The 24,657-nt window shown below is 53.0% G+C and overlaps 2 protein-coding genes across 2 annotated transcripts in view; one reads left to right on the forward strand and one right to left on the reverse strand.

The window, feature by feature from the left end:
* The first annotated feature begins 1,349 nt into the window (after positions 1-1,349).
* CIMIP2C (ciliary microtubule inner protein 2C) lies at positions 1,350-19,081 on the forward strand. The gene is made up of 4 exons (XM_042245890.2): positions 1,350-1,486; positions 14,850-15,123; positions 16,722-16,834; positions 18,875-19,081. Exons 1-4 carry the CDS (start codon positions 1,413-1,415, stop codon positions 19,017-19,019), a joined length of 606 nt encoding a protein of 201 aa, XP_042101824.1. The 5' UTR covers positions 1,350-1,412; the 3' UTR covers positions 19,020-19,081.
* A 1,687-nt stretch (positions 19,082-20,768) lies between these two features.
* The window catches only part of CIB4 (calcium and integrin binding family member 4), a 52,420-nt gene continuing 48,531 nt past the window's right edge, over positions 20,769-24,657 (reverse strand). The window contains 3 exon segments of the mRNA NM_001164713.1: positions 20,769-20,953; positions 22,355-22,443; positions 23,294-23,403. Coding sequence (NP_001158185.1) covers positions 20,923-20,953; positions 22,355-22,443; positions 23,294-23,403 — 230 coding nt within the window. The 3' untranslated portion in view covers positions 20,769-20,922.

Here is a 24,657-nt window from a genome sequence, read left to right on the forward strand (position 1 = left end):
CCTTGGACTAATTGCTGTTCTTTTACAACATTCACGAATGTTGTTCTTATCATAGCCTACATTCTGGATGGAGAATTTAGAAATCAACAGATGAGGTTGCATTTTGGAGGATGGATGGAGACTCTTCCACCTCCTTTGCAAGCATTCATTCCTTTCAGCTCCTTTTTCTCCCTGGGCCCCAGGTTTCCTGCTCTTGCACCTCTTGGAAGCCTGGGGCCCCCAGTTCCATTGTCATTGGTCCCAGAGGGCCTTCTGAGGATTCTGGAAGCTGACGTTTTCATCAGCTGCCATGGACAGAGTCGAACTATGAAGGTAACACCTCTCATCTGACGGATGAAGTGAGATTGTGCTGGACGACGCTAAACTGCAGAACCACAGACTCTCTGTTGACTCCCGGCCTGCTGCAGGGGGAGCTGGGGAGCAGATTGGGGGTGAGATGCAAAGAGCCTGGTGCCTTCAAGGCTGTCTGTCATCACACTCAGCACCACCCCCCCCCCCAACTAAAGACCTAAGGGCCCCTGCCTTGCCCTACATGTGGCCCAGGGCTGTGTGAGGGTCACTGGAGAAATCCAGATGTGAGGGCACCAAAGTCACGGGCTGGGGAGCAGATGCTGTAACAGAGAAACCTCACCCCAGCCTTCTGAAGCTTTGCTCTCTGGGGCAAGGCCCAACCCTGGATTCACAGGAGGGACTGAACTGCAGAGATGGGGCAAATATGAATCGCACTCTGGACCTTTTCACGATTGGCTTTGCCCCTATAAACCACGCTTGTGAGGTAGTTTGAGAGGAAAGAGAGGAGGAGATGGAGGTTCCCAGGGAGAAAGAAGAGATTAAGGAGAAACACGTCGCTCACTCTGACGCACGTTTGTGTGTGTGCGCGCGCGCACGTGTACACACACACACACACACACACACACACACACATTAAATTACAGAGAGTCCTGGGCACACCTGTCAAGGAGAACACACGCCTGAAGCCCCCTCTGGAAGGCCCCATGGAACTGAGGCGCAGCCGGCAACCTTGGGATGCGACTTCTCTTGGGGTCCCCATGGCCAGTGGGGCGCTGGGCTGAGCAGTGCGCCATTTCCACCTGCATCCGGCACTGGCATCGGAGCGAGTATCTGGGCCGGCAGTGAGGCCGCAAGATGCGCCCATTCAAGGATGAGAAAACGGAGGCTTGGGTGGGAGCGACGCTTTGCTGGGGTCACACAAGAGAGCTCTTGGAGATAGGGGGACATCTTGTGGGCGCGTCCCACCGGCTACTCCAAGAAGGGGACGGCGAGAGGGGTGCGGGGCCCCCGGACACGCATGCCGCACACTGGCGTTGCTAGGCGCACGGTTGCCGGGTGACCCGTGCTGTTGACCGCGGGGCCGGAGCGCCCCGGCTCGCTGCGCGCTCGCCGCGCACATCATGGCCTCTCGCAGCGCGGGCACCCTACTGACAGAGTTCAATGCCGCCTACGTGCCCCCCGGCCTCATGCCCGGGTAAGACCGCCGCGCGCCAGCCGCGCCTGAACCTGGGGTGGGGCTGGGGGTCTGAGTCCCTGGGGGCAGTCCCTCCTCTGCTCCCTCCACAAAACCCTCCTCCCGCCTCGAAACTCCATCCCCGCGGAGTGTGAAGTTGAAGGAACCAGGTTGGGCCAAGCTTTCACTTGGTGGGGTGGTCTCCTCAGGGGCTTGCACTCTCAAACCATGCAGTGTCTGGGGGCGGCAGGGGCTCTCCAGTTACCCTTCAGTGGGAAGTCCTTACCTAGTAGGCGCCATACCGCCTGCCCGGGATAACAGTGGATGGGGTCCGGCTCATGGAGAGGAGGGGAAGATAGCGTGTGGGGCTGGTGTCTGGAGGGGATGGTGTTTCTGCTGGGCAGAAACAAGAGGATGAGGTGTCCTGGGGAAGGAAGTGAGCTCTTTGTCCCTCAGCACAGTGCAGGCATCCAGGATGCCTGCGGGTGCGCACCCGGAAGCAGAGATGAAAGAATCCGGACGCGTCGTGGGTTCTCCCGCTGATCTCACTTAATCCTCGAAGAATGCCGCCTTTGAAAGCTTCCCGGCCTTTAGGCCTTTAGCATTGTCGGATGCAGGGCCGAACCTACCTTTCCTTGCTCAGGATGTTTTCACACTCCAAACCTCGAAGGTGCAAGTCTGACTGTTCGCTTCCATTGTTTGGTCCTTTCTTTCAAAGTGAGATTTCCACTTCCGACCTTCTCCTCCAAGGTGTGAGACGGTCTTCTCTCTCCTACCAGTCGACATGGGCACTGAGGATGGGGGCTGGGTTCTGAGAATCCACCTGCCCTGTGTCTGCACATCCCAACTGAATGGATGAATGAAATTAATGTCTTGAGAGTTTTGCAGTCACTAACTCCGTGTGGATGAAAAAACATAGGCTTTCTTCTGCAAACTAAATAGACCACAAAATCATGAAGAGGTCCCACTGCTTATTTTATATGACATTTGGATTGTCTTGAAGCAGAATAAGCAGGACATGGAGGAGCTGTGATGTTAAAGTCATTTCTGTGCACAGAGGTGGTGCAGTGACTAGGGGCAGGTGCTGTAGCTTTAAGCCAGCCCCTTTGTGGACAGGGCTTTTCCTGGCTCTTGGGGAACTCAAAAGCTGCTTTGGCTCCCATCTGGCAAAGCTGATTTGCCAGGTCACAGTTGTTTTCTGAAGTCAAGCCTGGTGTCTTAGAAAAGGTGAATAAGGATTTTCCTATTAATCCTTTCAATCATTGGGGCATTCCCTTGATAAAGACATGTTGAGTGCTTGGGATGGGCCTGATGTTGGGTTAAGACAAACAAATGAGGGGAGGGAGGTTGCCCTGGATGGGTTTCAGTCTGGTGTGAATACATAAGGTTTAGTTCAAAACCGTCTTTGCAGCCTTGGATAGTGGTGTTTACAGCATATTCTGGGTGTTTAGCATGAAATTTGATTTTATACATTGACATGTTTTTTTCCTTAAGCCCACCGCAGTCTCTGTTGGAACCTAACCCTCCCCCAGAGCTCCCCTAGTCTGTCTGGGACTGCAGGGAGGAAAGCTGCATGTTTCAGAAGCAATCCTAGGATGCTTCTCTATCCATACCACTTGTCTGCAGTTCCCTTGAGTGCCCTGTCCTGTGATTGATCTAGAAATTGTGATAACAAGTGAATCATAAATAAGGCTCCAAGCATGAGCAGCTGAGCCTATATGTGCTACCTTTCTCAGCTGGATCTTTCTGGGAGGGATGTATTCACCCTAAAGATTCTCATCAACAAGGAATGGATTGAGTTGTCTTATATGTCTGAATGCTACCTCATTGGCGATTTTATTAATGAAAGAATCCAAGATTTCTCGCCACACTTGGGTAATTATTATTTTTGTATGCCTTTTCAAAGATTAATCACAGGATTTTAAGAGCAACTAGTCTCTTCTGACACTCAAATCATCCCCCTTACCAGTTTTATTCATAGAGGCAGAGAATATTGACAAATATTAAGGACCTCAGAAATCAGGTAGTCCAGCCTTCCCACCTCCCATTCCAGATATAGTCACTAAGGTCTGGGCAGGGGGGACATGCCTGAGCCTCAGGCTGGTGATGGAAGAGCTGGGCTGCCACCAGGCCGCTGATGCCCTGTAGCAGCACTGTAAACTCCCATGTATAAGCACCTACTATGTGCTAGGCATTGAGCTGGGCTTTTTACAAACTTTTGTGTTTTTGAATCTTCACAACAACCCAGATGAGAAATTGCCCAAGGTCATTCATCAAGTTCACCAGCCAGGTCTCTGTGATATCAACACCCTGCTGTCCACAGCTGTTAGCAGTTATCATCAGATTCCTACAGCGTTCAAGGCCTGATTCTAGGTACTGAGGGGAATAGGATGCTGGTCTTCAGACTAGGATGCTCCATCTGGTCCCTTAGTGGACCAGCACACTATCAGCACACAGATATTGTGCCATTTTTTGGCCTCTGTCCCATCTCTTGGGTCAGAGTCCCTGAGGTTGTAAGGCTTTTCCAGGGAGAACATTGACTCTGTGCTTCCTGCTTCTAGGGCAGATCCAGGCTCTCTCTGCCTCCCCCAACACCTCACCCATCTCCCAGTCCAAACACATCCCTGGGCACAAAACACAGGCCATCTCCTGTGGAGGAGAACCAGGTTGGATGTAGGAGATGCATGTGCCCCAATGGGTACCTGATGCCACTCACACAGCCCTGAGGGACTGGGAGCCTTTCTAAAAAACAGGAGATGGGGGTCCCTGGAGACCCAGGCTTTGTAACAGGGACTCTCCCTCTCTCCAGAAAAGTCACCAGCCCTTAGAAATGTGCTCCCATTTGTCAGTTCAATTCAGTAAATATTAAAGAGTAACTGCAAGGGGAAAAGAAAAGTAGGAAAAGCAAACAAAGGAATAAATGTAGAAAAATCTTAATAGGTTTAAAAAATTAAAAATTAAAAAAAGAGAAAAAAAAAAGAAGAAGGAAAAGGAAAACTCCACAGAACTGCAAAAGGGCAACGTAGAGGCAGAAGTTTATAACAGCAATAAAAAGTGTGATTGAAAAAAAAGCTCAAAAGCTTAATTAGATTTCATAGTGCTAATAAATTGACAACTACATAAAAGTGAAAAAAAAGGAAAAAAAAAAAGAAAAAAAATCCAAAATAAACTACAGAACAAGTCAAAGCACAAGAATAATAAATGTTTGTCTTGAGTCTCTGCTGTCAGCATCCTTTCCCTCTCTGGGAGTCACAGTCCACCTTATCTCCCTAGGATGCCCTCCAACACTGCGCTGGTCTCTGGACCTGCTGTCAGGAAAGCTCAGACTCTAATCTGGTCCTGCTCCTGTGTGTTCTTGCCTTTAATGTCCACAGCTATCAGAACTAGTGTGTTTTCTTTTGTGGGAGCTCTCAATGTCCTTTTATATTCCATAGACAGAGTCTGCCTAGTTGATCATGTGGATTTAATCTGTAGCTTGTAGAGCTGGTACTGCCCCTGGGTTTCAATTATGGTTTTATTTCCACCTTTGCACGTGGGTTGTCCACTGGGGTTTGCTGCTGCGGCTGCCCTGGAGGACTTGGGTCTGCCCCAGTGAGGGCCAGATGTGGAGATGGTGCAGCTCCTTGGATCGCAGGGGCTCTGGCAGCTTACACAGGGGAGTTGGCGGCTAGGGCAGCAGGAAATACAGTGCTCTAGAAGGGTATGGCAACCCACTCCAGTATTCTTGCCTGGAGAAGCCCACTGATGGAGAAGCTTGGCAGGCCACAGTCTACAGGGTCACAAAGAGGTGAACATGACCAAAGCAACCCTGCGTACATAGACGCAAGGCTTTTTTTTGCCTGTGGCAGCTCTGCCCCAGTGAGGGTTGAGCGTGAATGTGATGCAGCTGCTTAGGTTGTGGGGACCTTCGCGGCGCCAATTGTGCAAGGACATGGACTGCCTCAGCCGCAGAAGTTGTGACCCTATCAAAGTCTTTTTTTGAGCCTCTGGTAGCTGGTAATCAATTCAGCAATTATTTCCAGAGTACCTACTGAGTATCAGGAATATAGGGACGCAGGTATGAGTAGTGCAGCCCTCTGTCCCCGTGGAGTTTGCAATTCAGAAAGGAAGAATTTACCAGGGCACAGATGTTTACAGCACAGCAGAATGTGGGCTGAGACATAAGAGAGGCATGAAGAACAGAGACAGTTCAATAGTGGGGATGGGCATGGGCTGTGGGTGGGTCAGAAGAGGCTTGATTGGAAGGGGGATATATGAAAGTACCTTGAAGGATGGATAAGATCAGAATCTGGGGAGAGGAGGAAGCATCTTCTGGATGGAGGGGATGCCCTGAGGAAAGGCATGAACTGGAGTTACCAGCAGGATATGCTTTGAAAGCAAAAAATGGCCTATTTGCCTGGAGTGGCAAAGCTGTTGCTGAACCTAACTTACGTCTGCTCGCCTGTGCCCAGTAAAGGTAACCTACTGACCTGGGTTGTGGTGAAGGGAAGTGCCAAGTTTATTTCAGGGCACCAAGCAAGGAGCCCAGGTAGCTCGTGCTCAAAAGCCCCCAACTCACTGACGGTTTCCAGGGAAAGGCTTTTAAGGACAGGGTGAGAGAGGAGGGTTGTGGGGTGCCTCATTAGCTTGTGGGCATCCTTCTGATTGGTTGGTGGTGAGGTAATCAAAAGTCAGCATCATCAACCTTCTGGTTCCAACCATTCTGGGGTCTACGCACTTGTGGGCAGCATGCAACTGACTTCTTCCGCCTGGTGGGTGTTTCAGTATCTGCACCACAGCTCACAGGACATAGCTTAGAATATTATCTATAGTCCTTGAGGAGGAACGAGAGGTGCTTGACTTTGTTTAATGACCGAACTAGTATTATTTTTGTCTTGCCTGACCGTTTCCCTTTCTTTCTGCATTTTCTCACATCTCTGATGAAATTTCTTCTTTTGAATTCGGGAAAGGCCTAGGAAGCTACAGTTTTTCTACAGACAAGAGCAGGCAGAGGACATGATTGGGGGATCAGGGAGCAGGGGGGGCGGCGATTGTGTCCTAGGAAAGCCCCGTAGGGTCCTGCTTGGTCACAGTGTGTCAAGGAAGTGGATGATTGGACTGGAAAGACCTCTCACAGGGCCCATGTCCAGCAGGGCCTTGTGCACCTGGCCTAGTTTGTTCTTCATTTCCCAGGTGACAGGGAACTGTGAAAGTTGTTGCCCAGGGGAGGGATCTGATCAAAATCATACTCAGCAGGAAGTGTGTGGGGAAGAGGGTGCTCATGGAATGAGGACATGCTGAATAGTAGCAAGTTAATTAGTTAATAAGCTGCTCATGGGATCCCTGATGGTGCACGGTAATTAATTTGAATGTTAGCTGTGGGGCTAAGCAGTGCTATTAAGAGGGAGGGAGGGATGGCTCTCTGTGCACATAGTAACCACAGTGGACCTTTGCTGTGGACCAGGCTGAGCACCATCTCCAAGCTTATGTGGTGTGCAGGTGGGTGAGGGGCAGGGACAGAGGAGGAGGAGGTGTGACAGTGCTGTAGGGACCATCCGCTGCCCAGTTGTGAAACATACCATTCCCTTCTGTTCTTTCCACCTTGGCCCACCATACACTCCACAAAAATGGAGCTCTACCGTGGAACTGGGCGATCATGCTTGTGGCTCACAAACGCAAGAGAATGGGCACATAGACCTGGTCAAGGTGTGCCCCCTGAGAGCTAAATAAATATGACTGTGTGCGTATGCCTGCACATGTGTGGGTGCACACACACACACACACACATGCATGGGCACACCTCATACACCCCACCCAGAACAGCAGGAGCTGAATCGAATCCAGAATCCAGGCAGAACCTTACGAGGTTCTGCGGAGGAGAAGGCTTCTCTTCTATTGGAATGCAAATATCTTGGCATTCAGAGAAGGTGGGAGAGCAGGGAGCAGAGGAGGAGTATGGCAGAGAGAAGAATCACGAAGACACGTCACCTTTCTAAAGCTCCTTTCTTTGAGATGCACACCCGCCTCTGGGGGTGGGATGCTCCGTGCCTGTGTGCCCTTGGCATATGGGAGCCCGATGTTCCAGGACACAGTTCCCCCAGCTTCTGGACTTATGCCTCTCACAGCAAACATTTATTGAGCACTTGTCATGGATCAGGGGCACTGTAGGTTTCTGGGGTAAAGGAGAACTCACATTAGCAGAGATGAGCTAATGCGGATCTCCAGCTGGATGAAGGGTCATAATCCTACTGTGGGGCAGAGATGCTGGGTAGGCGGGTGGTCGGGGAAGGCAACAGGGAGCCTGGCTCTGTGAGTGAGGGTGAGAGCCCCCTGGTTGGGCAGGGATGCAGCCTTCCAGGTGGAGAAATGTGTGTGAAAGCTTGGAGAGCATGCAAGGGATGTAAGTGACGTGTCCAGGGCATAGGGCACCTCTGGGAAAGTGAGAAGAGGGGTACACCGTGGGGATCTGATGATGAAGGATCACTCTATCATCAGTGTGGACGACAGGCTGCAGGGGGGGAGCCTTGGTCTAGGGCAAGGGTCTCCAATCTCCAGGATCTAATGCTTGATGATCTGAGGTGGAGGTGATACACACACACACACACGCACAACTGTCTGTGGAAAAGTTGTCTTCCATAAAACTAGTACCTGATGCCAGAAAGTTTGGGGACTGCTGGTCTAGGGGAATTGCTACAAGATCCGAGGCTGCCCAGTTAAGCAAAGAGGAGGCTTGTAGCCCTGGGAGGGAGGAGGGCCGTGGGAAATCCCTAAGGAGAGGGCAGAAGCAGGACTGGCAGAGAGGCCCGATGTGGCGGTTAGTAGGGTGAGGCCTGGTTTCTGGGGGATTCTGTAGATGGAGGTGGTGTTAACCAAGACAAGGACAGCCAGGAGGAACAGTAGGCTAGTTTTGGTCCTGCTGAGTCTGATGCCCTGGGCAAGCCCTCGGTGGACACCTGGATGTGTGGATCTGTGGCCAGAAGAAAGATCGGAGCTGGAGACACGGATCTGGGTGTCCTTGGTGTTGGATGTCTAATGTGAACGAGCTCTCCCGGAGGGAGTGGGTCCCTGAAGAGAGAAAAGGACTCTGAGGCAAGACCAGCGCCTAGTAGAAGAGCAGGGGAAGAGCGGCTGACCCAGGTCTGTCCTCCCCTCTGCTGAGGTTTCCTGCAAAGCTCCCGCCGATGGAGACCCCTTCATGGAGCTCCACCAGCTCTCCTCCCATATAACACCCCCCGCCCACGGGAACGGGCCTTCCCTCCTCATGTTTAATAGCACTGGATCCTTGACCACCCCTACGCACACACATCCACTCCAGGAATCAATAAACACTGAGTGAGGAGTAGGAGTGAGGAAGGCGGGCTGAGGGATGCAGGCTTCTCATTTTCAACGCCTAGCATCTCACCAGCACACAGTGGCTTCCTGATAAAGCAACTCTTTTTTTTTTTTAATTGGAGTATAATTACTTTATAATGTTGTGTTAGTTGCTGCTGTACAACAAAGTGAATCAGCTATCAGTTCAGTTCAGTCACTCAGTCGTGTCCGACTCTTTGCGACCCCATGAATCGCAGCACGCCAGGCCTCCCTGTCCATCACCAACTCCTGGAGTTCACTCAGACTCACATCCATCGAGTCAGTGATGCCATCCAGCCATCTCATCCTCGGTCGTCCCCTTCTCCTCCTGCCCCCAATCCCTCCCAGCATCAGAGTCTTTTCCAATGAGTCAACTCTTCGCATGAGGTGGCCAAAGTACTGGAGTTTCAGCTTTAGCATCATTCCTTCCAAAGAAATCCCAGGGTTGATCTCCTTCAGAATGACCGGTTGGATCTTCTGGCAGTCCAAGGCACTCTCAAGAGTCTTCTCCAACACCACAGTTCAAAAGCATCAATTCTTCGGTGCTCAGCCTTCTTCACAGTCCAACTCTCACATAAGTATACGTATATCCCCTCCCTCTTGAACCAACCTCCTACCCCACGGCCCATCCCTCCTCTCTAGGTCGTCACAGATCGCTGAGCTGAGCTCCCTGCGCTACACAGCACCTTCCCACTAGCTGTCTATTTCACACATGGATATATGCCAGTCCCAATCTCCCAATTCATCCCACCCCTCCCTTCTCCCCTCCCCATGATCATAAATCTATTTGCTACATCTGCATCTCTATTCCTGCCCTGCGAACAGGTTCATCTGTACCACTTTTTATTAGATTCCACATATATGTGTTAATATATATTTGTTTTTGTCTTCCTGACTTCATTCTGTATAACAGACTCTAAGTCCATCCACATCTCCACAAAATGACCCACTCTCATTCCTTCCTATGACTAGGTAACATGCCACTGTATACATGCACCATATCTTCTTTATCCGCTCATCATCGCCCCACCATCAGCTTGCTTCCATGTCCTGGCTGTTATCAATAGTACTGAGACAGACATTGGGGTGCATATGTCTTTTTGCAGTATGGTTTCCTCAAGGCATATGCCCAGTAGTGGAATTGCTGGGTCATATCACAGTTCCAGTTTTAGTTTTTAAAGGAACCTCCATACCATTCTCCATAGTGGCTGTATCCATTCACACTGCGACCGACAGGGTGAGAGGGTTCCCTTTCCTCCACACCCTCTCAGCACTTGTTATCCGTAGATTTCTTGATGCTGGCCACTCTGACTGGTGCGAGCTGGTGCCTCGTTTCACTTTTGATTTGCACTTCTCTGACAGTGACGTTAAACATCTTTTCATGTGTGTGTTGACCATCCGTTTGTCTTCTTTGGAGAAATGGCCATTAGGTCTTCTCATTTTTTGATTGGGTTGCTTGTTGTTTCGATATTGAGCTGCATGAGTAACTCTTAATGCCGTCTGACTCACTCAAAAAATATTACCTGTTCAAGTAAAGAAGAACTCACAAATCACCCCAAACCCAAACACCGAGGATTAACCCGACCTTCATTTTAGGTTTCTTTTTATGTAGATAAGAAGGCTAAATGGATGGGTGTGTGGACAATGGGTAGAAAGATAGACAACAGTTTTATAAAAAGATGAACATACCATATTTACTATTTTAAAATGAAAAGCATGAAATGTAACCTAACTCAAACTCAACTGAAGAGAAAGATACTGAAGTAAAATGGGAGGACAGACTTTAGATAAATGCTAATTCATCGCAAGAGATATTTGTTTCTAAAAGTTCCCTCTAACAGAGAGAACAGGAGAGGGAGAGAGAATAAAACCCATTACGGGGTTAGAGTAATTATGTTATTTTTACCAGCGTGTTTCAATTTTGGATGCCATGGGTTGACTGCGCTTTAAAAATCCTAAGTGCATTCCCATCTCCCTTCCACCCACCCCTCAATTTTTTTTACTCAAATTATTTTTTTCCTTTGACAGGTTTTATAACATTTACATTCTTTTCTGCAACCAGCCTTCACCTAGTAGCTATTCCTAGTTCTGCCCTTAAATAGATGAGAAGTAACTACCAGTCATTCTAACAGAGGTTCTACATTCCTGAGTGTTTTTTTTTTTCTTTTGAATCATCGCTGACTGGCAGGATTTCATCACTGAACACTGTCTTAGGAAGAGCATTGGGTGCTCTATTTCCGGAGTTCTTCCACGCAGCTGCCTTTCCACCTGGAGGGCTGGCCAGTTCCTCATTCTCGGGTCACGCTCTCTTCTCTGCAGAACGCTGTAGACGGCTGTTCATTTTCATTCTGTTGCTTTATTTTCTCTGTGTTGGGGTTTGGCAACAACTGGTGGGTGACATCACCTCTCTCATCTGCTGCATTCTGAACCACCTGGGAAAGAAGATGAACGAGGGACGCTGGCATTAGGCAATGGGGCTGACATTGAACCCTCAAATGAGATGGCAGGGCAAGGGCAGAGTGCATCCCCCAAAACAGGGCGTGGAGGAGCAGGGTGGGCTTCCTTGCTTCCAAGCAAAGTAGGGAAGGAGAGTGGGCTTCACTCTCCCTGGCCTTCACCAGGGAGATGCCCCTCCACTTCTAACATAGAAGGGCTCCCTCTACACAAAGAACTGCTCGGGATGAAGGAAGAAGCATCTCCCCACTGCTTGCCTTTGGCTTCTTGATGATTGAACTGATATTTTTATTACATTTCATACTCAAAACAAAGAACCTTCAGGTTATGCGTCTTCCCAGCGGATGATCTTCTATGACCTTAATGAAGAAGTATAAGCTCATATGTGAATGATGGGGTTAGAAGTCAGACATGAGCACGGAAGAAATGAAGGCAGAAAGTACAGAGCATTCCTGGGAGAGGTTTGGAAATGAAGGAAGAGAAAGGGCTCTAGAGAGCAGCAAGGCCAAGTGTAGGGTTTTGCAGTGTAGGCAAAGCTTTGCATATTTGTAGGCAGAAGGGAAGATGCTCAGGAAGGAGGAGAGATCTCAGGTGATGGGAGGATGGACAGAGGCCGAGAGAGACAGGGAGGGATGGATTGGAAGAAGGAGGCCTTGGTGAGGCAGGAGGGGTGCTCCAGACCCAGGAGGGGAAGGCCATAGGCCAAGAGGAGGACTCCATTCTGGAAATGGCCAAGGTGACCCCACAGGCTCACAAGCACTCAGCCACCCCACCACCTTCTCAGGGCCGGAGACATGGCCGCCAGCAGGGAACTCAGGTGGGGCCAGCAGGAAGGGCACTGCGGAAGGAGGGAGAGGCTTAGGACCCCAGGGCAGAGAGAAACCAAGGGACAAGAGAGACGAGGCTGGAGAAAGGCCCAAGTTCAGTGGGGGTGTCTCCCCTCCGCTTCCGGTTCAGCAGCTCCATTGCTCCCTGCTCTGGCCCTGGACATCCTCAGATGCTGCAGGACCCCAGGAAAGTAGAGCCACAGAGGATGGATAGGACCAGGAACCTGGAAGGACTCCTATAATGCCTACAGTGGAAAGCCAGTCGGAAGGTGTGTCAGTAATCTCCATGCTTAACTTTCTCTCCATTCACCCAAAGATGAAATCATGCATTTCTGTCTAACTCTTAGCTAACACCTATCTTCCTACTGAGGAGACTGAGGCCCAGGGCAGCTCTCAGAGGTCACACTGAAGCACGACTTCAAAGGTCTCACCGTGCGTTGGCCTCCGGTGCAGGATGAGCTTCTGAAATGGAGAAGCCCTCGATGTAGCAGTGGCCTGGCAGCCTCCCCATACTTCCAGGGCGTCCCTGTGAATGTTTTCATTGTGGGGAGTGAGCTCAACTGAGAGGAAGTAAGACTCGGAGTGTTGCAGTGAAATGATCCCAGGAGACGCGCCAGAGGGCCTTGGAGCATGGCCCCTGGCCTTCGGTGTCTGTAGGTCCAACATCATTGGCTCTGTTGGGATGTCAGCCACTCACCTTGTTTGTTCAATAGACATCTCCTGCCCAGACCACGTGCCTGACCTGGTTCTGAAAACTGGGGATAAAACATGAGTAAGATGGAATCAGACCCCACCCTCGAGAAGCTCACGGTCTAGCAGGAAGACGAGAAGTAAGCAGACAACAGCAGGACAGGGTGAGAGGGGTTTAGGTCACAGAGGGAACAGGGAGCAGGACCCACCTCCACCACCTAGACCCACCTGGGAGAGGCGACAAGGAAAAGGCTTCTTCAAAGAACCGACATTTGAACAAGACTTAAAGGACCTCAGCACTGGAGGCAAAGAGCAGGGGGATATGGGGATGATGGGCAGGCTGGTCATTCCTGGTGGCAGGAGGCACAGGGCAAGACCCTGGTGGTGGGGAGAGTGAGAGGAAAAGGGGGAGGGAGTGGGGAGAGTAATTCCACCTCGGAACTGCAGTGCTTTCTACAACCAGTGTGTAGGGTGGCTGATGAGAGGGAGAGGAAGGCAAGGGTCAGGCCACTGACAGCCTCCCATGCCATGCTAAGGACTTGACTTCAGGAAGCTCAGTCTGGCTGAAGTGTGGGAAATGGGCTGGAGGTATGAGAGTGGATAGGAGAGCAGGGTGGCTGTTCCTGCTGAAGTCCAGGTGAAAGGCGAGGTAGCCTGAGCTCAGGTGGGGGTATTGGAGCTGCAGGGCTCAGCAGCTGATTGGATGTGAGGGATGAAACTGGGGGAGACAGAGGCTGGTTTGGTCTTGGACATCTGCAGGGTGCTGTTCACTGAGGTGGGACTAGAGTGTTGGGGAAGGTGAAGGTGGGAAGTAAGGGCTGGGGGACATCCCAGGGAGATGCGGAGTGTGCAGCTGTACACAGGAGTCTGAAGCCTGGGGGGAGCTTCTGGGCTGGAGATGTAGACCGGGGGTCCTCCACACACCGGTGAGGGTTAAGACCAGGACATGGGAGCCATCGTCAGGAGGACTCGGCAGGGGGAGGGCGGCCAGGAAGACCCCAGAGGAAGTGGACAGAGGAGGGTCATGATGAGAAGGACAGAGAGGTTTATGAAAACCAACAGCGAACAAGAGAGCAGTATAATAAAAACCACAAGTGATGTTTCAAGAAGAGAGTGGCCCACGGTGTCCAGCGCTGCAGAAAGGCCATCAGCGTTTCTGCGAGAGTGACTCCAATGGCAGAACCGGGCGGGAGGGGGACAGGGCCAAGTTTCTGAGGGTGAGGGCCCGGCGCGGGGGGTTTGGGGGAGCTGTGCTGACGGGGAGGAGGCTTTGACCTCTTGATATCCTTGCCCCAAATCTGATTCCCATGCTCTCTGATGTCACTGACTCTCCTCACCCTCTCCCCAAACGAGTCTCCATGCTCTCTGTGAGTCTCGCTTAACCAGGGCTCTTGAGCATGCCAGGTCTGTTCTGCTCTGCTCTGTGTCCCAAGGGGGCTCTTCTTGCCTCCTCCTGTCCCTTCCACTGGCCCCCTTGGTCATAGAAGGTGACGGAGCTCCAGAAGCTGGGCAAGCTCTCCAGGCCGAGTGGATGGTGCTGTGTGAGGCTGAGGTGCTGGGAGGCAGGCTGGAAGGCTGGAGCCCTGGCCACCTGGACCCCTGCCCCTTCAGCCATAACCTCGGAACCGTGGAGAAGGAAATGGCAACCCACTCCAGTATTCTTGCCTGGAGAATCCCATGGACAGAGGAGCCTGGCAGGCTATAGTTCATGGGATCGCAAGAGTCAGACATGGCTTAGCACTATCTTTTCAGAGGTGCAGGCAGCCTCCACAGCTTCAGGTCAACCCCTCCGTCAGTGGAGGCCCATCAAGGAGAAGCGATTTGCCTACAGCCTTGCTGAGGGGGTCAGGACTGGACCTGGGTGTCCTGGCCCCCTTGTGAACCTCTGGTCTGGAGAGATCTCTGTGGGGAAGTAGAGGCCAAGCATCTCTCTCATGTGTCCTTGCCCTGAGGCCTGAGCTGGGCGGGCACCTTAGGAAGCCTCTCGAGACCAGGAGGTGACCAGCGGGACCCACTGACCTCGCCCCCAGTCTTTAAGGAACTAGCCTGGAACCCTCCACCACCCCCCTGCCCTGCTCTCTCAGGTACAAAGGCCACGTTCCTGGCGTGGCCTCCTCCTTCGGCTCCTCCTACGGCGCTACCACCCTCAAGTACTTCCAGGACCAGCGCAACGCAGCCCTGGGGAGGAGCTCCACTACCTTCAGCAGAGGCGGCCACTTCCCGACCATCTTCTCCCCGAACCCCACCCAAGTGCTGAGGGACCGCGCCCTTACCCGGGACCGCTGGCTGCACACCCCCAGCTACACCCGCTTCAACCTGGATAGCAGCCGATGGGCCGAGCTCTTGCACTTCTACCAGGTGGGTGGTCCTGGCTGGGCTCCGGCCACCCCCTCCCCACTCCCCCCACATTCCCTCTCCTTTGCCATGGGAAGGGAGTGACGGCTGGTGGCCCGGGGAGACTCAGCCTCCAGAGTGCCTCTGTTAGCTTTTGCAGAGTCCCTGAGCCAGCAGGGAACCTGGTGAGTTTGGTTGGGGAGCGTGGAGGGTCTCAGTGCTCTGCTTCTCTGACTCCCCCCCACCAAATCTGACCTCCCCACTCTGGGGGCTCCAGTGGCTCATCCCCTGCTCCCCTGCTGCTGTGAGAGCTGGGGGCCTTTCGGGTGTTTCCGCCATCACTTCCCCCCAGTCGTCGCCTCTCCCCCTGGGCCCTCACTTACTTCCTTTCTGAGCAAAAGCCTAAGGTTCACCCCCAGTATGAATCTTGTACGTTGAGGACTGCAGAGCCCCAGCCAGGCTCCAGCCCCAAGTCTACTCTTCACAGTACACCAGATCCCCGTGCCCACCCTACACCAACTCCTACTCCACAGGCCCTTTGAGGATGAGCCTGGGCCAGGCGGTGCTAGAGGTAAAGAAGCGCCTGCCAATGCAGGAGACATAAGAGATGCAGGTTTGATCCCTGGGTGGGGAAGATCCCCTGGAGGAGGGCATGGCAACCCACTCCAGTATTCTTGCCTGGAGAATCCCATGGACAGAGGAGCCTGGCGGGCTATTGTCCATAGGGTCACAAAGAGTCGGACACCGACTGAAGCGACTTAGGACATACGAACGCACCAAGTTGACTTCAGACCCCACTGCCCTTGGGGAAAGAGAGACAGGGTCTGCCCATACCCCCATCTTGTCCTTATCCTGCTCCCCCAGACCTGGTCCCAAAGGGCCACAGGCTCACAGACACTCGCCCACCTCGGGGAGGCCAGGGATCCCTCTCTGCTGTGGTCTTGGAAACCTCATGGCCCCTCAGCATCCTTGCAAACATCGCTCCTAGCCTGATTTCAGGGACCCGGATGCCTCCTGGTCCCCAGGGTGGAGAACGGCATGAGAAGGCTTCCCCAGGAGAGATGGCCAAGTTGATGGGCTCAGACTCTGAGGTGCTGTGGAACCGTACTGTGAGGCCCGAGGAAGGCCTTTACCACTGTCTTGGCTCACAAAGCACAGCCTGTCTGGGAGGGAGGGAAAGGGAGACACTCCACTCTGGCAACCCACTCCAGTACACTGGCCTGGGAAATCCCATGGACAAAGGAGCCTGGTGGGCTACAGTCCATGGGGGTCACAAAGAGCCGGACACGCACACACACACACACACACACACACGCACGCACGCACGCATGCACTCATGTAGCTTACCTGGGCCACCTATTGACCGAGGCCTCACATACCTCACCTCTGCTGTCCCCTGCCTCATTGACTCGACCAGCACAGCTGGCATGGGGTGTATCATTATCGCCAGGAGTCAGACAAGGAGCTGGGGCTCAGGAGGGCACCCAGCTGGGGACTCTTCTCTGGAGGCATGAGGGGAGACGACCCAACCCCCTGCCCAGGTACAGCCAGGCAGGGAGCAGGCGCTCGCGTTCACTCCCGCGCACTAACGACCGGTCCTCTCTTCCTTGGTTGGGCTGTAGATGGCGCAGCGGCATCGGGAGCACTATCAAGACAAGACAGGCTTGGTGCAACGGGTCCCGTACTTCGTGCTGCCCGTGAGGGAGTCGGACCGGCACCCCATCCCCACCGACCTGTGAGTGCCTTCCCTCCCCTCCTCTGCGCATTCACCAGCTCGTGTCCACAGGGCGCCGGCTCTTGCCAGGCCTGCAGGCCCCCAGACTGAGAAACGAGTTAAGACTCTTAACTCCTGCAGCACACAGGGTGACAGGTGAACAGAGCTAGCGGGTGAGCCTCAGGAGGGGAGGCCAGGAATCTGAATGGGCAGAGTCAGGAACATCATCTGCCTGGTCAGATGCGCGGGGAATTTGGCGGCAAACCGCCTCGTCTTTGTTGGCCTGAGTCTGCCATGGCAGCCTTGGAGCTACACTGGTCCAAACGCTGGCGCAGCCACTCCGTGCAGCAAGGAGCTGCTGCCCTCTGGTGGACCTACGGAGTACTACACTAAACAGGGACTCTATCTCCAGCCCTGGTGTAGACTCAGAGGAAACGTACTCCTAGGAACTCAACCATATTTTTCCAAAGCCCAGCAGTCTATCTAAGAAATAGGAAAGTATCTCACGTTTTTTAATTGGGAGAGCTTCTTTTCCCAGGGAAGGCCAGCTCTGCCCTGTGAGATAACCCAGGCATGTGGTTTCCTTGATCCCCCTCCTGACGCCCAGGCAGGGAGGTCTGAAGTCTGTGCCGTGAGGTGTCCTATGGAGTAGGGGGCATCAAAAGGTTAGTGGACAGATCTTGGGTTTCCAACTCCATGCTGACCTTTGCTTGCCTCAGGAGCCCCGAGTCTTGCCATTGTTGTTTACTGATAAAGCAGCAACCCTTTCCATAGAGTTTAATGGTTTTTGAAGATACAATTTAACATCACCTATAGATTCTTCCCAGATGGCACTAGCGGTAAAGAACCCACCTGCCGATGCAGGAGACATGAGACACCAGTTTGATCCCTGGATTGGGAAGATCCCTTGGAGGAGGAAATGGCAACCCACTTCCGTATTCTTGCCTGGAGAATCCCACGGACAGAGGGGCCTGGTGGACTACAGTCCATGGGGTCGCACAGAGTCGGACATGACTGAAGCAGCTTAGCATGCACAGATTCCTCTCTGTGGGACAGATGGACCCATTTTCTAAATAGGGAAACTGACTTAGTAATGGCTTCAGGGACTTGAACAGATGGCAAGTCTAGTAGGAGGTAGAACTGGAGAGAACCCAGATCTCCCAACACCAATGCTAAGATTCTAGATTGGCCATCTCACCACCTTGGGGTGGCTCTGAGTCAGTCCATCCCTGGAGACATTGTGGGGCCTCGCCTGGGGACAAGTCTCCTCTTGAGACCTCACCAGACAGTATCTACATCTCCTACAGCTGAGGGACCCCAGGATGCCCTAGCTCTGTCCCTTCTCCAACTGCCTGACAGCCCGTGCTGCTGCTGACTGCTTCATGTCTAACACAGAGCACCAATGAGGTGTTTGGGAGTAAGAGGGTCATTGGTTACACTCAGCCTTTACTCTGATCATCTCTGTGGCCTGGGGAACATCCCTGACCTTCCCTGAGGTTCATTGCTACTGTCATTTTCATCACTATCGCCACCGTCATCATCTCTATTTATCACTATCATCTTCATCACCATCATCACCATCACCATTACCATCATCGCCACCATCACCATTATCATCATCTTCACCACCATTACCATCACCACTACCACCACTATCATAACCATCACCATCATCACCAGCAGCTGCAGCGCGTTCTTAGAACGCGTGTTGAGTGTTCGCTCCTTGTTCGGCATTCTATTAGTGCTTTGCATGCATTATTTCATTTACTCCTCAAAGCAAAGTTAGGAGGGAGGTACCAACATCAGTCCATCCTACATGTGTACACTTCTAGCAGGAACTGGGCTGGAATCCATCCCAGCTTCCTGACACCCATGCCCTTGCTCTTAACCACTGAGCTTCTGTACAAACACCAGTCCTTCTGATCTCTAGTGCAGGGTGACTTACCAGATGCTAAGCTGACCAGCAGCCAGCAGAGCCAGCATCATGGGCTGGAAAATGGGCCTTTTTCACCCTGGTGGCCTGGCTCACTGCATAACACTGGCTCCACCCTCACCCCCCAGGCCTCCTCTGAGCCCGAAGGAGAAGTGGCATCTATTAAGAGTGGCCCCTGAGAACCTGAGGACCTACCAGACATTCCCGTCGGGGAAGAGGGTCTCCCCACAGGAGCGGCAGAGGCGGGACTGCTACTTTGAATTCAGAGCGTGACGCCTGAGAGCCACGGCCCTGACAAGTTTGGCTTTCTGGAATAAAATCTTTAGCTACGACCATCCCATGCTCTCCTCTTCTGAGCCCCAGGAGCACTTGGCCTCAGCTGGACAGTGCCTGAGGGTCACACAGCATGGGGTCTGAGGGACCTGTGGGATGCTCACCCCAGGTGTCAGCACCAACAGAAAGCAATGACAGCCCCCTGCTGGGCCCACCCACCTCTCCCCGGAGGACTGCAGGGGTCCCGAGGCACTCAGGCAGAGTGAGCCCTCCCATATGCTCCCACTGGAATAATCAAGGGTCCCATTAGGCCATGACTGAGAATGAGGGTGTAGTGGTCCTGGACCACTCACACTGGTGTCAGATGCTAAGGAAATCCCATTTGAGCCCTGGCTCAGCCTCTTTTCATTCACATGACAGCCTGTGAGAGAGGGGGTGTTGTCCCTACTTCACTGGTAAGACCCTGGGGCTCAGAGGTGGTGAGAGCTGCCCAAACTCACGCAGCTGGGAAGTGGCGCAGCCAGATTTGAACCCAGACCTTTCAGACTCCCAGTTGCTGGCATTCCCCCTACACTCTTCACTTGTGGTCCAAGTGGGGGCTGAGGGGCAGGGGTGACACAGATCCCGGAGGGCCCTGTGGTGTCTGAAGGAAGAAACCACTTTCTCCCTCCTGCCCTGACTGGCAGGGACAGGCTGCTTTGACATCACCCCGGGACTGTATCTAGAAGTGACGGAGGGGAAGGGACCCGAGGCCAAGTCAGTCCTCAAGGTATCGCTGTGTGTCAGGAGCCCCTAGCCCAGAGTGGACACTGGGCTCCTGGTGCACATTCTGAGAAGGCTGGGGAGGCTCAGGTTGTGGAGGGGGCTGCTTCCCACCCCCACCTCCTAGGTGGCCTCCTGTCTGCAGGAGAGGTCACAAGAGCTCCTTTAGAGACGGGATCTAGGATAGGCACCTCAGGCCAGGTGTTTACCCATGCCTCAGGTGCACGCCAATCCCAGCCCCTCCTGGATCTGATCAAGGAACTCCATTAAGAAAGGGCTCTTATTTCCCCTGCATGAGTGAAGTGGGTTCTTATTTCCCCAAAAGACAAGGCGACCACAGCAGGTTCAGGTTCATGGGAAGGTGAGCACAGCCCTTCCCCTGTAAGCCAGTCTTTAGACACCTCCTCCCTGAAGAGAGGGTAAACAAGAAAAAACAAGAAAAAAGCCCATCAGGTAGGCATCTGACAGCTTTTATGGACCCTCTAAGGGGCTTCTCCTGTGTCCCAAACCAACTGGGCTCCAAGGAGTCCCTGTGGTGGCCACATTAATTCAAGGGTTTGGCTGAGTGGCAAAGCAAATAAACCCTGATTTCTGGTCACATACTGTCACGTCCCAAGGGTGCAGGGGTGTCAAGTGGGGCCAAGATGTCTTGGGAAGCCAGGCACTAATTGGAAAGACTGCTCAGCGCATAGCTCTGTACAGCCTGTACCCGAGATGCAAGAAGGATGCTGAAGGGAGGCCCCGTGGGAGCAAGGGAAAGGTGTATATTTTCCTGGTGAATCTCATCTGCTTTGGCTTGGTCCCTGCTGTGACATGGGTTGGCCTCAAAAAGACTGGCCAATCTCAGTCTTGGCACATCTCAGACACTGGCAAACTTAAGCCCTGGAATGAGCAATCCTTAATAAAAGTTACTTCTATATGACCTTGCACTCAAAATATAATGTTCAGTTCAGTTCAAAATATGATGAACTGATGAGAAAGGGGAAAGGCTTTAATTTTGCTTTATTGAATAAACAATATTCTAGAAGTGAGGGAGGGATGGGGACAAAGTCATTCTTCTAGTCAGAAATCCTCTAGTGCCTGCAGAGGGTTGAATTCCAAGTCCCCTTCAAGGCCACCAGAGCAGGTATTTGTGTTCATGTCAACATCCCCAGAAATGAATCCGAAAGGAGCTGAAAGAAGGAATTCCATTAGCCACCTCAAGCCTGAAGTTGCAAAGCCCCCTCTACTTCCTGGGTTCACACCTCTTGTGTCCCTTTGTCTGAGCGATGGTCAGCTTGCAGCAATCCAAGCCACCCCAAAGCCTTCTTTAAAGCTTCTTTGAGCAGCTCCAGAATGCTAAGGCTGTCACAACCTTGTGGTGCTGGAGCCAGTGGAAAGAAAGGGGAGTGATTCAAAGAAAACACTCAAGGCAGACAGGATTCCAGCCTCAGTTGTGTGCCGGGCTGTTATAGAAGAAGAGGATCAAGTGGGGTGGTCCAAGTGTGGACCGTCTTTCTCTAAAAGAGCCCCTGAGCAGCCATATTGGAAGGGAGGGCCATCTCCTCCAGCCAAGTGATTGGAAGAGGGCCGGACACCTGCCTGGACTGGCCAATCAGATTCTTGGGGAATTCAGTCAGAGCCAAAGAACATTCACTGAGGGTCACTGGGAACCAAAGAGCTATAAACTTGACTGCTGTGCGAAAGCCACATTTGGTCTCATGCCTAGCAAAGCAGAGATTTCTGGTTGCATATAAAGCAAAGACCAGAGCTGCTGAGGACAGAGGCAGAGACTCCGGGCTCCCAACTGGGCGCTCCATGAGGTCTAGCTGGTTTTGTTCATTTTTGATTGGTTAAACCATTTTGAATGGGCATTTGTCCTTGCTGTCACCTAGGCTGAGGACCAAGGGCAGAACAGGGTGCAGGAACAGCAGACGCAGGCAAACATGGAATTCAGCGCGAGAAGACTGCCCTAGCAGGCTGGTCCTCGTGCCATGGGCTGCCCTCAGTGGTGGTGTACTTCCTACAACCGGAGGGACGCAAATGAAACTCTTAAACACAGCCAATATGGAGATGGCCAATTGTCCAGAAGAGTCTGGACCAGATACGACCCTTACGGCCCCTTGTCACCTGAGTTCTCTGAGCTCCATCACGGGCATATTCACTGTCTGCCCCGCCCCCACCCGGGTTCTGTGCCAGTCCCCAGCTCCAGATGGCCACTGGAAGTTGTAGGGGGAGGGGAGCAGGACTAACAGTGGCAAAGGCGACTGCCCAGGTCAGTCCTGCAGCCCAGCAGACTTTGCGTTGGCTGGAGAGGGACAGTACCTGAAGTCTGGACCATCCGCGTCGCTTGCAATGCCTGAACCGCAATCTCCCCTTTGCATTTTGAAACCCCACGCCCTGTCTCTTTCCAGGTTACCTCATTTCTCAGAAGTTCCAGGATTGCTGATTCTGAAAGAATCTGCAAAGTGCCCTGGAAACTCATGACCTCATTGGGAAGACTGAGGTGCTCTGCTGGCTCAGGGAGACTGGGGGCGGGGATCTTCCTGTCCCACCCACTAGGCTGGGCATCCCCCTACTCCAGAACACCTTACTTCATGAAATCTGGAGATTTGGCCATTGCATGTTCAAACTCTGAGAAAGACAGCATGTTGTCATTGTCCAGATCCGACTCATTCAGGACCTGGACAGGGGCGCAAAAGGAGCCAGAATGTAGAGAATCAGAAAGTGAGATGGGGTGCAGCGGTCGGGGGCAGGGACCACATGCTGAGTGTTACCACAAGCCAGGCTCTCTGCCCGGTGCTTAGCATCCCTAGAGTCCCCTGGGGGCAGGTTCTCCGCTCCCTGCCCGCACTCCCACCCCCATCCTGCCCCAGACAAGGACACAGAGGTGCAGAGAGATGAGGTTGTGTGCACTGCTGTCTGGGACCTTGTGGGCTGATCTCATTGTGGGCAAGAGTCCTCTTGGTGTTTCCAGCACAAACTTGGCAGTGAGAACGGGCTTGGGGGTGGTGGACAGGGTTACACCCCCACCCACTCCTGTCCCCAGTCACAGGCAGGGGCGCTGCTCTGCAACATGTACAGTCAGGGTGGGATGCAGCTGGGCACCCCCATGATTTTATCTTTGCTCCTAGTTTCCATCCAGACCAGAGAGTTCTCATAGTCTTAGGACAGATGGGCTCAGGGCTGCCTTCGTGTCCTCTGGATGGCCACTTGAGGACATCTGGGCATTGTGTGGTGCTGTTATAGTGTGGACAAGGGGACGTTGTGATGTGTCCATCTGAGGCTGCGCTGCTGTTGGCCCACCTGCCTGCAGTGGCTGCAGTGTTGGTGGGAGGGCCCCTTGGATGGGGCGCTTGGGCTACTGCTCTGGGGACCCAGGAAGGGAGGCATGATCCTGGAGGCAGGACAGAAACTGGGGGTAGTTGTTTCTAGCAAGTGTGCATCCCCCAGAGCCCCTCATTCACCTGCCATTAAGAGGCTTCCAGTGGTGGCTGGACCCACCCCCCCGCCCCGCAGCCCTGGGCACACACATGGCTGGTAAGGTCGGTCAGCATGTCTTCTGACATGTCGTCACTGTTGAGCAGCCGGAGGATGATCCTCTGCAAGTCCTCCTCGTCAATGAAGCCGTTCTCATTAAAATCTGCTGAGAGGAGGCGGGGCCTCAGAGGAAGGGAGTCCTGGGGCCAGGGCACCGGCTGGAACCTGCAGGCTCCCACCAGCCTCTGGGACGCCCCGAGGAGCCCAGCTGTGCCAGGTGGGCCTAGAAGGTGATACTCGGGGGGACCTGGGCAGGCCTAAGGGTGGGGAGTTGTAGCAACAGAAGGCAGGTTCAATTCTAGATCTCGTGATGACCGTTGAATATGAAACCCACAAACCTTAGGAACTGTGTAATATCCCACATTGAAGAATGACAGCTAGAGCTAACTTGGGCCCTGAGTGGAGGAATGAGTTTGCTGGTGTCACGGGGACCCTTCGGGGGTGGAGCCAAGACCTTGGTCTCTGTTCTCCAAGGAAGAGTGTGGACATAAAGGTCCAGTTGAGCACCTCACTCCTAGGGCAGGTGGCTCTCCCCTGGCTGAATGGTAATCAGCCACAGGGACTGGACGCTAAAGCCCATGATGTTCATCTAAGCGCGCCCCACATGGCTCTGCTGTGACACACCATGGGCGATGGATCAGAGCCAGTGGGAGAGAGGCAGAGGGGCTTGGGAGGGGCCAGCGTCCAGACCGGAGGGAATGGGGCTCCGCAGTGACCTTGCGCTGTGGGCAAGAAGCCCTGCAGCCTCTCCTGAGACCCTTCCCCCCACCCCACCCCCCGCAGTGTTTCCAGAGGTCCTGCTGGCCCAGCTCCCATATGCAGAGACTGCGGCAAAGCAACATGGCTTTGATCCCAAGCCATCTGAAAACAGAATAATTTGCTGGAGTAAAGTGTAGTCCTGGACAGTTCCCCTCCTTTGGGGATGCCAGGGCAGAACTGCCTGGGTAAGGGTTGAGGGCTGGGAGCTCTGGGCTACCCGGCAGCCTATGTGGCCTCAGAAGCCTCATATCCCATGTTCTTGGCCACTTTGGGTAGAGAGGAGGGCTCTTCTTGCTGTTTCCCAGCAATGAGGGAGATGAGCGAGTTGGTGGGCTCAGCCTTCAGGGGTCCCCCAAACTCTCTGACCGTCATCATCTCAATCTGTCATGTTACTCCTCGAAATTTACAAAGTACTTTCACAAGATTAGCTCATTTGCGTGAGTGAGGTAAGGCAGGCCTTCACCACTCTTCCCACGGGAACTGAGGTTGCCTCCCTCACCACTCCCAGCCACTAGCATCCCCACGTCAGATCAAAGCCATGTTGCTTTGCCGCAGTCTCTGCATATGGGAGCTGGGCCAGCAGGACCTCTGGAAGATC

This window comes from Ovis aries, chromosome 3 (genome assembly GCF_016772045.2).
Source record: "Ovis aries strain OAR_USU_Benz2616 breed Rambouillet chromosome 3, ARS-UI_Ramb_v3.0, whole genome shotgun sequence".
Lineage (NCBI taxonomy): Eukaryota > Metazoa > Chordata > Mammalia > Artiodactyla > Bovidae > Ovis > Ovis aries.

Excerpts from the sequence above, each read along its gene's own strand:
- CIMIP2C (XM_042245890.2), top strand. The coding sequence starts at position 1,413 with ATGGCCTCTCGCAGCGCGGGCACCCTACTGACAGAGTTCAATGCCGCC. Across the intron at positions 1,487-14,849 it reads CCCCCCGGCCTCATGCCCGG|GTACAAAGGCCACGTTCCTG; the intron begins GTAAGACCGCCG and ends CTGCTCTCTCAG. Across the intron at positions 16,835-18,874 it reads CACCCCATCCCCACCGACCT|GCCTCCTCTGAGCCCGAAGG; the intron begins GTGAGTGCCTTC and ends CTCACCCCCCAG.